Source organism: Phallusia mammillata, chromosome 8 (genome assembly GCF_965637545.1).
Source record: "Phallusia mammillata chromosome 8, kaPhaMamm4.hap1.1, whole genome shotgun sequence".
NCBI classification, from domain to species: Eukaryota; Metazoa; Chordata; class Ascidiacea; order Phlebobranchia; family Ascidiidae; genus Phallusia; species Phallusia mammillata.
The window spans coordinates 18338982-18354320 of record NC_137259.1 but is presented as its reverse complement, the minus strand read 5'-3'; the positions used below and the strand labels follow the sequence as shown (position 1 = coordinate 18354320).

Genomic DNA, 15339 nt, shown 5'->3' with positions numbered 1-15339 from the left:
GTTTCACAACATGCGAGATGTTAGTCCACCTCTTTTAATGAACTGTTTTTGTAGGTTTTATTTTTAACGACGTTACGCGAAAATGATTGTTATGCAAAATTTAGCCAATGCGCTAAAACAATTTGCATTATTTGGGAAATCCCCTATTCAGACTAGCAATTAATTTTAGTTGGTAAAAGTTTGATAGCGAAAGTTTCTTGTCTGCGCGCGACCAAACTTATTTTGTCCATGTTGTTTCTGCGTCAGCGAAAGAGCGAATTGTTTAAACAAAAGCATACACGTTTCGATGTGCTGTAAAAACGAATAGGTTGGCAAAAAGCGTCGTCGATTGTGAAGTAAAATATCAGAAACAGGTCCTTTCCCGGTTTAAGTATTTACAAAAAACAGCTGCACTGAATAGACCTGAAAAGGTTGAAAATGGGTCAAAACATTCCTTTTTTGAAAAAAGTTAGAAAATGTTTTTTTTGTTGAAGCAACTTAAACATTGCACTTTGGTCCGATGTCAAACCCAAATTGCTAAAACGGAAATTCTTTACTGAACCCGAACTGTATTTGTAGACGCTCGATGCCAGTTAAAGCACCGACAAAAAGGCCAATCTACAAACGAAAAAACACAGCTAATTTACTCGAACAAGGTTTAGTTTAATGGCTAATTGCATTCAGCTAAAGCAAAAACACGATCCAGATCAGTTTTTTGACGATGACCATAATTTTTCGCGACGTACCTTACAATACTAATCACAAGGCAAGCAGAACAAGATAGATTGACTAAAAGATGGATGACATGTGCAATTGTGTCCCAACAGTTGAAATGCTTAATTAAACATTTTTTACAGATCAAGCCCACTAGGGAGAGGTGGAGAGTCGCCAAACTTGTCAGAAGTAAGGGTTGTATTAACGTTTTGGTTGAAATATTTCAACTAAGTATGCGCTGTTGTCGACGTTTTAGTTTTGGGTCCAAACTTTAAGGGTTTGGTCTTGAGTTTATATAAAACTTAGGTGATTCGGGCCTGACATTACGCTTGGTCACATTTGTGCTTCATAGTTTGGGGAGTTTGTACTACCATCACTGCTTGCAAAAATATTGTTTTAACTTTAATGCCTTACACTTACTCTAAGTAGTTTCGCTGAGGCACTACCACTAGGTTGAAAAACACTGCCACTTATGCCTTTGCTTGTTACGAGTATAACAAATTATACTTGCATCTATAGTACAGTCAGTGCCGGACTAATTAGGGTCTGCTGGCCTGTAGGCACATTTCATAAGTGGCCCGAAAATCAGGGTTGCCAACTAAAAAATTAGAATGATCAGTGTTGCCAAATCATTGTGTGATTTTAAAGTGGCCTGGATTTTTGACTGGCCTGTAGGCACGCGCCTACTTTGCCTAATGGTTAATCCAACACTGAGTACAGGAGTCGCGAAGCTTAAAACTTTCCCGTGAGTTTAACAATTCGAAGCATTTAATATCCAAAACAACAGAGGTTGTAGTTGGGTTTATTGAAATCGACAAACGCATCAAAGGCACAGAAACCAATGATGGGCAAACTTGGTTGATTTGTAAGGTTGGTTAATTAATATAAATCCAAGTACACGTTATTTATTAGAGCAAAAAGGCTATGTGTATTTTTTTGCTTTAGGTGTTAACAAAACAATTGATTAACATAAATGAATCGTTTTTTGGGAGCTTCTGATTTAGTAAATTACGTAGTAAGTCGGTTACATACGAAGCAACGGGTTATGTAAAATAATGGAAAATAACAAAAATGTTTCAAAAATTGTAAACAACAAAATTTCTGCAGTTTTAAAACAAACTTTTGCAGCCGAAACAAAAAAGGGAACAAGTAATTTGAATTTTGCACCAAAAGATCAATTTGAGAGACTTGTAACAAATTTTCAAAGTGAAATTTAGCGAACGTCGTCGGTTATTGCAAAACTTAGATGTGCTCAAAAAACAGAAAACGAAAAAATTGACAGCACTTGTCAGAAAGTCGTATCGACAATATATACGGGTACACAGATGCGCACACAGGTTATGTTTTGCAGTGTGACATCATCAGTATGACGTCATGAGGAGAAACACCATGCACGTTTACGAGTCAACAAAAATGGTTGTTTGTGTGATCAAGATATAAGGTCCGAAATTTGGGCAGGTTGGTTTATATATACAGGGCAGAACACAGGGGTTTAAAGCAATTTAGAGTTTAAATCGAGAGATAAACGGGTTTTGCGTTTTTGTGTGTTGTGCAGTTGGGTAAAACGTCCAATCGACCGATTTCACAGTTCATTTCAAGCCCGCTAGAGGGAGGTAAAGAGTGATTAAGAGCACTCCACTGTACAGGGTATTAATCAGTCGATGGGCTATGTAAAAATGCAAACAGTTGTCAACGCATTAGCAATGGTGTGCAACAATTCCACAGCACTGACAACTAGCTAAGATATATTTGTGTATATATACAGATAAAAGATCTCTAAAACAGGGATTTGAAAAATAGATTTTTTTGGGTGACATTCTAAAATCTGTAAAGCGTTTTTACAGCAAAGCAAGTGAAAATAAAAAGGTGAAGCAAAACAAATAATTGCGTGAGTTTCTGTACACGAGCCTTAGTTTATACAGCGGCAAGAGCGACCTCTCGAGGCGGTTTATGGGCAGTCGATTGCGCCCACTTGTCAAGTTGACAGCGTGGTGGCGACACAGAGTCAATCAAGCATCCAAGATAAGTTACAATCATGCACACAAACAGACACACCGAAATTTCCTATGGTTTTGTACAAACGAACACAGAACGAAGCAAAATCACACAATAACGCTGTCGTTACCCGTACGCTTAATTAAACTGAACAAAAATGATCGCAAAATGCTAAAACTTTCAACAAAAAACTATTTTTTTAATATTCCATTTTTAAACAAGTCCGTTTAAATAAGGCTCGGGTAATGACGCCATGCGTTGATGACGTAACAGCCTAGCAGTGCTTGCGTGGCTGGTGAACAATCTGGCGCATCTTCTGGAAGGTTTTGTTGTTACGTCGTGGTACGTCACCACTGGTGTGTTTGAACTGATGACGTTTACGCTGTTGCACAGAGAGAGCAGCCACTGCGTTGCGAGCCGCCTTCCGCTGGGAGCGCCGGAGGGACGCGGGGGCACTGTGACATACAAATCATAAGTTAAAAATAGTTCAGTATTTCAGAAGTGTTGGTGGCAAACGAATGCTGGTGGAAAGGTTGGGCAAAAAAAACAGCGGCTTCTGGGAAAATAGTAAACATTACACGACAGGCTAGCTGTGGTGAATAGTGGGAAGCAGGGCGGAAGAGACGCGTGCGTGATATTCATGATACGTTTAAGCAGGAGAATCACTAATTAACCGCGGATATATGAGCGCACAACACTCATATGAAACAATACTTCATAACCAAGTAAACACATAAAATTACTGATCTATTTTATCAACCAAAAGCACTATATACGTTAATCTCCATTTCCACTTTTAGTTAGTTGGTAATAAAGTTTCTTATAATGAACAAACAAGAATCTCTTATGACAGTACAATGGGCCTATTTAGGCAAACAATGCATCCGTTCCAAACGAACATCAGACAAAGACTTATCAAAACAGGACAATAATCAAAACGCATCTGTTTAACAATATATCTGCTGTACAGAAACATTGGCCATGGACTTACACAATAACTTGATTAAAACAACTGCTTGTATGTTGTGACTACTTTTTTGAAACATTTTAACAATCGCGTTTGACTCCATAAGCGCAATGTATTCACTCTGTTTTGGCGTGTATGTTCACTTTGAGCCAATATTGTCAGTTGTCTGTTTAGGTTCTAAAAATAACAAAACCAAACAACAGAGACAAGACCGGGCGTGTGTTATGAGAGCTACCTATAACCTTGTCACAAAAGTCAGTCCCGTTTTACACCGGTCTACCTCTACGATCAATTTCCCACAAAACCACGGGTTGCCTGGTTGCAGAGCCTCTCCTTAGTTTCTTTATTAAGAGCGCACGACAGCTGATCGAATTACAGAGAGCAGAGGAGAAATAATGATGAAAAATGCGACCGAGTGTGTGTGTGGTTCACTGTTAACAGTTTGCTTGGATATCAATTTACTTTTATTATTGTGTTACTTTCGTTAACAGGGCATTTAAATATGCATGTGTTATCGAATCAGGACAAACACTTGCTAATGGAGTGCTTTAAAAGTAGTTCAAAAGTTTAACATTTACACTGAACAGAAGGAAAAGGAAGTTCATGCTAGGATTGGACACTAAAACAGCCATCATGGCAAACTTTTTTAAGAAATTGTCCAACATAGGTAACAAAATTTGCAATAATTCTGTTTGATGTCAACTTGTTATATCATAAGTATGGCCATGTTGGCTCAACAACATTGTTCATCAGGTCACAATATCAAACCAATTGTTTATTTTTGGGGAAAAAAGGGTGTTTGGAAAACTTACGGTTTATGTCGGTGCTGGACAGCCACGGAATTCTCCTGCCTTGAAGATTTTTCCACTTCTTCTGCTGGCAGTTTCACAAACATACTTGGATGCTCAATCAATAAATTCTCTCGTGGGCTTTCCGGGGTCGTCACACTTCCATTCTGATCTAAAATTTGGTAAAAATGTTTGTCTTTTTTCAAGTTACACGCTTGGAATTCAAAAAAGTTTGACCTGTTGCTCGGTTTAGCAAATAAATCAACCAAACAACAAAATCAATTTCATGCATAGTTGTTGGAACAAAAAAACAAAGCTTTTTAATTCTTGTAAGTTATTTAAAACTCATATGTAAACTGAGCTCTATAAGCACAAGATTTGCCACACAAATATTTCCAAATCAATTAATTTTTTGTGTGACTAGCATTTCCCTAATGTGTCATACAACAATATACTAAAATTGTTGTTTTTTATAGATTCCTAAACTGATTTTTTTCTTATGTATACATGTTTAGAAGCTAAAGCAAATATTTTTCTCATTTTAATACAAGATATCTAATAGAAGTGACAGATGTTTTTGATTCAAATAGCAAAGAGCGCGAAACTGTGGTAATCAAGTATATATTTGATTTGCGTGACAACAAAAAGCACGCACCTGCATTAAAGCAAGGTGGTGGAGTGATGAACCAACTACATTCCAATCTGGGAGAGGGAGGGGGCGTTGGGTAATCATACATCTCATCTGTAAGAAATCCACGATTCAATACCAAGCCGAAATCGAAATTGAACTATTTTTTGTCGGTGTCGCCTGGCCAATTTTTAACCCAAAAGAGTGCTGGTTTCACAAAAATCATAGCACTAGGCCATAGTTACTTGTAGAGAATTATATACGACAGGAACACCCACTTTATGCTTGTGGGTTACAGAAATTTAATCATCATTCTGGTAATTACTGATATTATTAATCACTCTGTGACAGGCCCTCTTAGTAAATAAATACATACGGTCGAGCTGTTAACGTCATATAACGCAGGAAATCAGCAACATGCACACAGTCATGCAGCAGCAACAATACAACGCAAAGCTTAAAGCGTAAACAAAACAACACGCCAAACGCTTTGCCTAAAAATAATACTGTCAAATTTTTACTCTAAAAAAAGTTCGCATATTCTAAAACTATCTTTATGTCCACTGGAAAGTCAAAAGTTTCAAAAACAAAGTTGCATGCAATCTACTGAATTATGATTTTTTCAAACACAAGTTCATCAGTTTAAGTTTCCATTTATGGGAAAAAAATTTAACCAGTTTTTGCACCTTCGGGATTTTTCTTGTCAAGGTCTACTATTGTCCATTGGTCATCCCCTTCTTTGGTGACAAAACTTAAGTCTTCATTCTCTTTTACTGGAGTAAGGCCATTGCTTGAGAAACCAAGGCAGTATGCGATTGTGTTAAACATCTAAACAGAAGTACAAAAATTCGTTAAAATATCATAAATTTTATCAAAACATTGTGTTACAAAATTCTAAAGGTGATAACTTTTCAAACAAAAAAGTAAAAGATCTAAAAAAAATAGAATAGGTATTTGAAGACTATACTATAGATAACTAAAACAGACTGTATTAAAACATAGACTTAACAAATCCAAACTCCATACTTTCTGATTTTATTGAATGTTTGTTACACAATAATGCTAACAAGTGCAAACAAACAATGTGACTACAACATTCACTTCCTAATTAGGTACTAGCTGTTTAGTAAGCAACAATACGTGCAGTGGGCTACTATACTAGCCCGTTTGTTTATGTTTCATAACCTGACAATGATTGATTTGCAAAGCAGAACGCTGACAGGTAGTGCGCATATTTCCGCAATGCAAAACCCAAAACATTGTTACCTTTTATTTCCTTCCAGCACTGCAACCGTCCGTCCAACAACGCGCTTTTTGCTTTTACGTACAGACTGTTATTAACATGTAGACTCCACTTATTGCAGGTGCACAACAATTAGCTTGACAACAGTTAGAAAAACTCCATTAGACGTTAGCCAACTGCAACACGAAATAGTTAACGTTTCCGCCCTTTAGCAAATCGATTCAGCAAGTGACCAGCGCTCTTTGTTGCCCTTGTTGTTATCGATCAGCTGGCACTGTGACGTCACAAGCGAGCTGACCAATCGGCGACAAGGATGGCGCGTCGTTCACGCATGAAGGACGCATGATCACAACAGAGTACTGTGTGTGCGCGCGCATGAGCAAAAAAATGCGCATTACATGAACGTTGCGTAAGAAACAGATTTCAGATTCGTTTTCGACATTTTGATGCATTCTGTCCCACAATTTAAAATTAAATCAATAGTTATATCCATTTTATTACGAAATTAAAGTAATCTTATTGATTCAAAGCCCAATTGAAACCGAAAATACCATTAACTAAGCAGAGCAAGTTACCCTCGGGTTTACTTCTGCAACTGAATGTTTAGCGCTCATCAAACTATACTAACTTCTTACCTTGACTTGGCAACGAATGTGATGCCCCTTAAAACCCCCAAATCTAGGTCCTGGGGCAATTTAATCGCGCCTAAATATCTCTTTGTTCCTGAGAATTACTTTTTTCGGTCAGTAACGTAGAACAAAGGCGCCCAGCGCGCTTGTAGGCGTGCGCACAAACACAGCGGGAATCTCTTTATGTCGTCACGGTGTGATGTCATAACGGGATGTGACGTAACAGTGCAGTGGAAAATTACAAAGGCTAAAGGCTCGAAACTAAACTAAACAATGAAAAGGACAAAGAACCTTTTTCCTTTACACATACACAACGTCCATATCTCAACAACACTTGTAAAACCAATTAGGTCCGCGATAAAAACCGTTAACTTTGGATATAATTGGGTGACGTCTTGTCCTTAAAGATGTCTCTAGGTCTAATGTAACTGGCTTTGCTTAGCTTTCAGCTGCTCAATGAAACTGCTTTTATCGATTTTAAACGTATGTTTCCCGAACCCTATTACAGCAGCACGACTTTAGCTTCTGTTTTATCTCTGGTGAAGTGAATGAAGTTTTAAACGCATGTACTCATTCATAATTTACAAACAGACGCACACAACCATATATCTATAAATGTATGGTGTTTGGTGACTAACAGTGATGGGCCATTTCCTTCATATATTTTGTCCCACAATACGTCATATTGGCTTCTGCGAACAGTTGATTCCCTTTTCATAAAATATAGCCAACTTTGCGCCATTGCCCTTTATGAAAAAGTTCCTATAAATAGGTTTACGACTTTTTTGAAGTTTCACCACATACCATTACACGTGTCGCAATATTTAATAAAGCAAAACGCACGACCTTGAAACTCACTCATGTGTAACGACCTTTACCTCAATGTGATGCAACATTACCTTTGACGCCCTTTGTTGCGCAACAATACTCCTAACCGTCAATTGCTAAACAAACTACTGCACTAATAAAGGGCTTCGAAAGTTATCTTTAGAATCAATATTGACTGTTAGTAGTTCGAAACCGAGTGTTACGTCATAGAGGATTAGCGTTTGTTGTTGACAATAGCAGGTGTTGAAACGTCTAAGCTGGTTTTGTACGCGACATTCCAGGTGTGATTGCACATCACGTTGTTGATGTGTTGGAATGCTTCTTGGTTTCAAAGGTCAACTAAGTCACTTTGCTTTAAAGCCAACCTATCACCACCCGAAGCATGCTATACAAGGAACAGTGCAGGCTTTACTGTTTACTGGGGTAAAGTCCTGAAATTTTCTTGATCTAATCAAGCCCACACAACACTTCTTTGTGGCCTAATCAACCTATTTTATGCCAAATACCTTTTTCGGTTTCGTTTTCGAAGCATATATCTCCAAATTTTCCTCTAAAATGAGCCTACATTAGTACAACATGAGTATAATCAAACGATATATTTTAAAACATACTTTTCTTTACTATATATCACAAATACAAGTGTGATAAACCATATCTTTTTGACCACGTTCCCATTTTGCATTTTAAGTCATGCCAGTACTATCGACCGAAACTTTTTTCTAGCTTAGGTTGTTTCCAAAATGTGACAAAAACACACCCATAAAACCCTAACCTACAAAACCATTCTTTTAAGTAACATTTCAGAAACAAAAATGATTCCTTTTTATACCTTTTAAACAGAAACTTGGAGCAGCTAAAAACTGTCTGCCTGTCTGGAAGCTAACAGCTGTTTACTGCAGCAGTTAAATTCAGGCAATCTGGGCATTAATTTTTCATGTCGCTGCGAAGGTTTCAAGCCATTAAGATCAAAGAGTGGCGTCGTTGACTTTGGGGGCACAACACACCCACTAGTGTGGCATAATACATGCCAATTTGATATAATTATATGACGTCTTAGTCTGCAGATTACGTTTGGACAGACCAAATAATGTAGTGAAGTAATTATGTGTGCCCATTTTCTTTTCTTACTGGCGCCGTAAACTAAACGACCAACGTTTGTGTAGGCTTTGATTTTATGGGGAAACTTAAAGGAAATGGTAACGTTTTATGACAATGCAAATAAGAATTATATACAGTAATGCCCTTATATATTTCAGAAATGCATCCAGTCGCCTACTAAACTTTATTAACGAGCTTACCACTTCTTTCTTGGCAAATTAACGTGCTTAATTAGTAGGAACAGACAAACCAACCAAACCCTGCTTTAAATGTTCCCAAGATGGTGGTTTAAGCACCAAACAACGAATTCAGGTGCGAAAAATCGGACCACTTTTCGTTATACTTCGGTTGATAAAGGGTTTGAAATTTTCAAACTATTATTTCTGGCAGTTTTAATAAACCAGGATCTTAAACCATACGATGTTAAGGTCCCAAGTTTTAATACCTTTCAGAACCCAGGAAGATTGCTAATTCAAGTTACAAGTCAAAGGTCAAAAGTAGTGATATCGGGGGCTGGCCGCAACGATGGCCATGCGAAAACATAAGAGCGTAGGCAAAGTCAACTTTTGGTATTTGTCCGATGTGAATATGTATAATTGTCAAGCGAACTACAGTACTTCACGTTTTCTTAAGATAGCCTACTCATAATCATGTCCGACCATACAGTGACGTTTAACACCACTCCATACGTTTGTTTGTTGTTCAACGTTCAAAAAATGAAATGAAGTAACAAAGCGAATAAATTAGACTTGACAAGTCGCCCATTATGTTATTTTGTTGTCTAATGTTTGTTTGTTTTCACTTCACAGTTCATTTGGGCCGCAAACGTTCACACAAATTTAGCTGCTCTCATCCAACAAACCATTCGTCAAAACACATTTGTCGTGTAATAAATACACAGTGCAATAATTTACATTTGCAATCCGCGTAAAGACGAATCTTGTCAGCATTTCAAATGTTCAGCAACAAAGGTCATAAGGTCACTGTTTGTTATTCCAAGCTTGTACTTTAACCAAAGGGTCATATTGTGAATTTGCCGACTTGCAATCGTTGATGATTAGCAATGTAGCACTTAAGGTTATTCACTGTCCCATGTGTGAAGAAACATCAACGTGCACGATGAAGATTGCAACTCATATCATCATAGGGTCATGCAAAGACTCTCAGCGTGTTGTTTTCTCATTTACCCCAAGATTTTAAACATAAAATTTAGTAAGTTGCTTTGTCACATTAACCCCACGTTGTGAGTCAAATTTACCCATATGGGGTAAGTTTACCCATATAAAGGACTTTTGCGATCTAATGTCTTGAAATATGAAGTTTAAATATCTGAAAATGTACAACTTACACTTGAACCCTTAATCGGGTAAATTTGACCCTAACGCGTGTTAAAAATGTAGTAAGTATTGGACAAATGAAAGTTTATCGTGATGTTTTTCAAGTCTGAGGGACAAGTAGGAGCAAAAACACTACAAATAACTACGTTGTACTTGCCTATGTACAGGGTTAGGTGCCTTTAAAAACTACCACAAACAATATAAACACCTTTGCCGCCAAAAACCTTAAACTTTAAATAATTAAAAAAATGAAGCGACTTAAAGACAGAAAACAGCAAGAGAAAATAGTTTCCGTACACAGAAGAAATGTTGATTCCATTCAATCATTGAAGTGCAGTTCACGCTAGAACTATGAATGGAGGACTGGAGGCTGCAACGAAACATAGAAATATAGTATTTGGGCAAGCGTACCTCTACATGCTACGTACTAAACAAAACTGTTTTTAGCCCTTAACCCAGTTGTTCCAACCGGTAAGGAATTCCTCCCAAGGGAGATATGTTAACACATCATAGAAATTTACTTTAATTTTTACAAGTGGTTTTAAATAGACAATTAAGCTCTGGAAATATCACCTGTGAAGTTGATAAAAGACCCAATTTTAAATGATCTTTGTATGGTTTAGCTCTACTATGCAGTATATTGGGGAGGAATAAAAATGTTTTAAATCGTTAAGGGATATTTCGTGGAAAAAGATTGGGACCCACATGCAGCCTTACCCTGACAAAAATGTTAAAAGGTCAGACCGTTTAGGGAAACGCACTAGTCATTTTTTGACCAAGTAAATAACTCATAAAAACTTACATGACTTCCTGCCAGTGAAGATATGAGGCTCACGTTCGATTTGGCTGACACGGGGAGGACTGGTGGATGTGGAAGTCTCGACTACGGATGACACAGCTGCTCCTCCCACCCCTCCCATTGTTGCTCCTGCTCCAGTTGCTCCTCCCACCCCTCCCATTGTTGCTCCTGCTCCAGTTGCTGCTAGTGCTGCTCCCGCCACTGGAGGACACAACACAACGATTACGAAATACCATCAACATAAACGCTGCAGTTCTAAAACGTCTTATAGATGCAACTCCTTAATGCCAGAAAAATTGGAAAACAGTTAACTGCATGATAAAGAAATTTGTTTGCAACCCGTCAGCTATTGATATTAAAGAATCAGAAAAAATCTCATAAATACAAACTGATTGCGTAAAAGTAAAGTTTTTCACGGAATTTGTGCAGTTTAACAGAAAACATTGCTAAATATGCAACATTGCTAAGTATTTGCTTGAAGCAAAAGTCTTGAATTTATTTTACTCGTTTTTGAAGAGCTAATACTGATTGATTTGAAAGGTAAAACAATCAAATAAATTCCAACCTTCGCCTTGTTCTGGAATAGTGGAGAGGCCATTAGTAGCGGTCGTCTGAAAGTCGGCCACGTTTCCTCCTGATGACGTAATAGGCGGATTTATTGCGTCATTAGCTGATGACAAAATACAAAAATGATTAACAGAACACTTTACAACGTTGTTTAATACTAGAGATGATACTAGAGACATAAAGTCTACTGAACGACCAATGTACTTCTTACCAGCAGGGCCGGATGAGGCAATTTTTGATTCACCACAGCAAGAGCCCCATCTACTGGGTGAAGTTTGACCACCAGCGTGTTGACACAGTCCATGATTTCTATTTGAAAAAAAGCGTACCGTCAATAACACATTTTATTGCTCTTTCTGAATACCACATCTGTTTGTACTTTTTCAAATAAATACCCAAAAGATGAATGGTTCTTAAACAGGGCCGTACGGTCTCTGCGAGAATTATCCAACGAGGGTGCTAAAGTGCTGAATTACCGTGGTTAGCTAATATATAGGTTGTTTTGTAAAAAATGCAAACATGCGAGAGGAAGCAAAATGGTTAAAAATGACTACCTAGCTAATATTGTGGTTAATATGTTTGATAAATATTTACATAACTTAGATCGCCTGTGATTTCACCATGTGGGCCAGTATGCTTGTTATATATTTTCTCAAATTCATATTCACCTGCAGCAGGGAAGATGGCGCCACCCACCGCATCTCCATACAAGGTAGCCGGGTCGCCATAGCAACCAGTAGAGAAAGTAAGCCCCGAACAGTCCGCCAGCTATGTACGCTATCCACACGAGGTCGCCCTGGGGACTGGGTGCGGCGGTTGTGGTGTTTTGAGTGGTAACAGTGGTGGTGGGTTGGATGGTTGTCGTTGGGTCTGTGGCAAAATTATAAAAAATTTGAATTGCTTTTATACATTAATGATTTGCAATGCTGTGGTAATGGGCAAAAAATAATGGGTTTTAGTATCAGAATATCAGATAGTTACTATAACTAGGGATTTCGTCGTTTTATTGCCTTGCGAATTCATGTTGAACAACACGTGAAAAACGCCTTTGAACTTCGTTTACGTTAAAGTTTTGCTGTGTAATATATTATTTGTAGTTTTGCTGTATATTATAACATATTATTTGCTGTGTGTCAATTCTTTACACGGGGTTTAAACCAATGACCCTCGAAAGTTCAAGTTTTTCCTTTGGTCAATCTGCTCAGAAAATTTGCCGGATTTTAAGACCAAAAGCAACGTAAACTGAAGACCAGGAGTGAGGCGCCACCTACCGGAACAGTTTCCAGGCGGCCCAGGACTGTTGTCAGAGAAATCTCCACAATCGTCGATAAGTGTCGGGTCGCATCGGGACTGTGGCGCCACACAGCGGCCGTTCGTGCAAGGGAATAGATCAGATGTACAGTTTGCTGGAAAAAAATATTGTATCTTTGGGGAGTAAGTTGTAAGAAACGAATAATACAGAAGATCATCATCTTTGAACCGAAGCTGCTGTTTGATGCAGTGTTTTCCAACGTTTTTCACTTACTAAACTTTAACAAATCTAAGTTTTAGTTTGTTTGCCGGCCTACGGTAAAAAGTTAATGCTATTGAAGTAGTTTTGGCAGCAAATACGATTAAAGTTAGATTTTCGCGTTTCTATAATCACCCGCTTTTCTCATCAAGCCTTAATCCATGAGAAGATTATCGTACTTTTCGAAAAGAAATATTTCGCGGTAATAACCTCTCACGACGCGCAGAATACCACTAAGCCCAAAACAACAAGGCCTCACCAGAAACTGCACAATTGGCAATTTGGCAGCACAAATAATGTCAAATATAAGGTCAAGTCCGTTTTCGACTTACACCCAAACCTGATCCAAAAAGTCCGGCCCAACGTATTTGGACGGAAAACACTGGTTTGGGTACAGTAGTTAAAAAATTGAAATATTTTAGCAAACCTCCGCTAGTGAATGAAGTGTAGTGCGCCGTGAAATTGAGGATTGTATTGTTTCCTCCAAAAGCGCTGACGGACAACGTGAGGCGGTCACCTGACGATATGTAGCTGGTTCGGGAAAGTACCCCACATAGCGGACCAGCCAGAATGGTTGTCCCATCACTATCACGAAGCGTCACTTGGTTCATGAAACATGATAGACTCTCACTAATGAAGTTCACCTCGCCGTGACCTTGAAGTTGAAGGTCACGTATCAAATTAGGGTTAGAAGTTTAGTAATTAAACTTATACTAACATTTTTTACACTTCAAACTTCTATTTGAATAAGATACCAATGATGCCGCAAAGGCGGAATATATATAACCCATAAGTTATATTGAATTCATAAGTATGAATGACTTGGTGTTTTATTAAATTTGAATCAACCAACATTTTTTCGTAACTTACAAAATGCGGTACAACAATTATTGAAAATTAGTTATTTGTTCACTTTAAATTTATAAAAAAACAAAAAACTTATGTAAAACCAAAAGATTAATTGGAAAAAAAACGTTGGTTTAAAAACAAAAACTGATAAATCCGCACATTTGTTACAAAAACACACTGTAACCATGGCAACATGAATACACATAGCGTAGTCATGACAACTAAATACCCATCCAAACTCGCTGACCTGTTCCGAATCCGAACCGGAGCCGCTGCGATGGCGACGCGGCCTGTATGACGTAAATACAGCTTGGAACCGAATCGGCGAATACGGACACGCCGTTTCCCACCCCCTCATGAGCCTTGATGATTGAACCCACACTGCGGTCAGCGGTTGTGCCGCAGAGGGACGGGAGCAAGTTGACTACATGAAAATCAAAGTTAAAGTTACGAAATATGATTTACCTTTGTTTTATGGCGGAGTTAGAACTCAGGGCGCTTATAGGCAGCCTATATATCCTCATGAGGTTTATGAGGCCTGTTTTTGAATAAGCTCCTAAAATATTTGAACAAGCGTATAAAGGATGATTTCCAAGCTTTTAGTAGCAACGAATCCGTCTTATACATCCACGATGTCTGCAGCATCCACCTACGTTTACTTCCTGTTATATGACTTAAAGTTTTTACCTTTCGGATTTACGGACCCCATGTAAATTCCTTAACCCCAGGTCGAAAATCAATCGGCCAAGTGCTTGGAGACAGGCCACCACAACTTTAATAAAATTATTTGGGTGTACAAACTTGGCCACACACTACATCAGATTATGTGGTTGATAGTAATATGATTACAACACCTGTGAAACTGATATATCTTATCTCAGATACCATCTGTGTTTTTTATTCTTGGCGCCAAATGCGAGCATATCTGATTTTCGGCTGCTTTACTGGGTGTAACCAATAAGGTAACATTTTACAAATAATGGATTTAAACCACGTTTTAGCTATAATAACTTATATTTCTATTATCAAAGAAAAAAACAACAGCCCAAAAACGCATTAAAAAAGACAAGCTTTTTTAGAAAACTACCTGACGGTATGGAGCAAGAAATTCCAAGTAAGGAATAAAACACTAAAAACGACAAGTTAATTTCCATCATGATTGTCAACTGGACGGAGAAACTTTCCACATTGAACTCATCGTGTTTCTAATTGACCTAATCTCTGCCGAGCAAAAAACAGCCATTGAAATTAAAACTGCCAACTCAAAACGACATAAGCCTAAACAACTTACAAATTTAACTGATTTTCCTTCACTTGGTTCTAACAAAATATAAGTAAACTCGTCACTCATAACATCAAAAGTTAAGATAACTCAAGTTATAACAATTTAACACAGATTTGTTAATTG

The 15339-nt window shown here is 37.9% G+C and overlaps 2 protein-coding genes across 3 annotated transcripts; both read right to left on the bottom strand.

Annotated features, from left to right (window-relative positions):
* Positions 1 to 1479: 1479 nt before the first annotated feature.
* On the bottom strand, positions 1480 to 6974 carry LOC145204119 (uncharacterized). 2 transcript variants are annotated; one of them, XM_080076550.1, is made up of 5 exons: positions 6338 to 6974; positions 5758 to 5899; positions 5099 to 5185; positions 4468 to 4615; positions 1480 to 3143 (listed from the first exon to the last, which is right to left on the bottom strand). In XM_080076550.1, exons 2-5 carry the CDS (start codon positions 5897 to 5899, stop codon positions 2963 to 2965), a joined length of 558 nt encoding a protein of 185 aa, XP_079932676.1. In that variant the 5' UTR covers positions 6338 to 6974; the 3' UTR covers positions 1480 to 2962. The 2 variants fall into 2 exon arrangements, with proteins under 2 accessions (XP_079932676.1, XP_079932678.1); XM_080076552.1 differs by lacking the exon at positions 5099 to 5185 and having other exon boundaries at positions 6338 to 6653.
* A 4152-nt stretch (positions 6975 to 11126) lies between these two features.
* LOC145205610 (low-density lipoprotein receptor class A domain-containing protein 2-like) lies at positions 11127 to 14640 on the bottom strand (the record flags this gene model as incomplete). The annotated part of the gene is made up of 8 exons (XM_080078343.1): positions 14619 to 14640; positions 14179 to 14355; positions 13510 to 13737; positions 12844 to 12978; positions 12241 to 12442; positions 11784 to 11881; positions 11571 to 11675; positions 11127 to 11206 (listed from the first exon to the last, which is right to left on the bottom strand). Coding segments are annotated over exons 1-8 (1047 nt in total), but the record flags the coding sequence as incomplete, so codon positions are not given.
* Positions 14641 to 15339: the final 699 nt, after the last annotated feature.

Coding starts and splice junctions, on each gene's coding strand:
- LOC145204119 (XM_080076550.1), bottom strand. CDS start 5,899: ATGTTTAACACAATCGCATACTGCCTTGGTTTCTCAAGCAATGGCCTT. Junction 4,616..5,098: donor ACCACCTTGCTTTAATGCAG/GTGCGTGCTTTT, acceptor ACCAAATTTTAG/ATCAGAATGGAAGTGTGACG. Junction 3,144..4,467: donor GTCCAGCACCGACATAAACC/GTAAGTTTTCCA, acceptor TGTATGTCACAG/TGCCCCCGCGTCCCTCCGGC.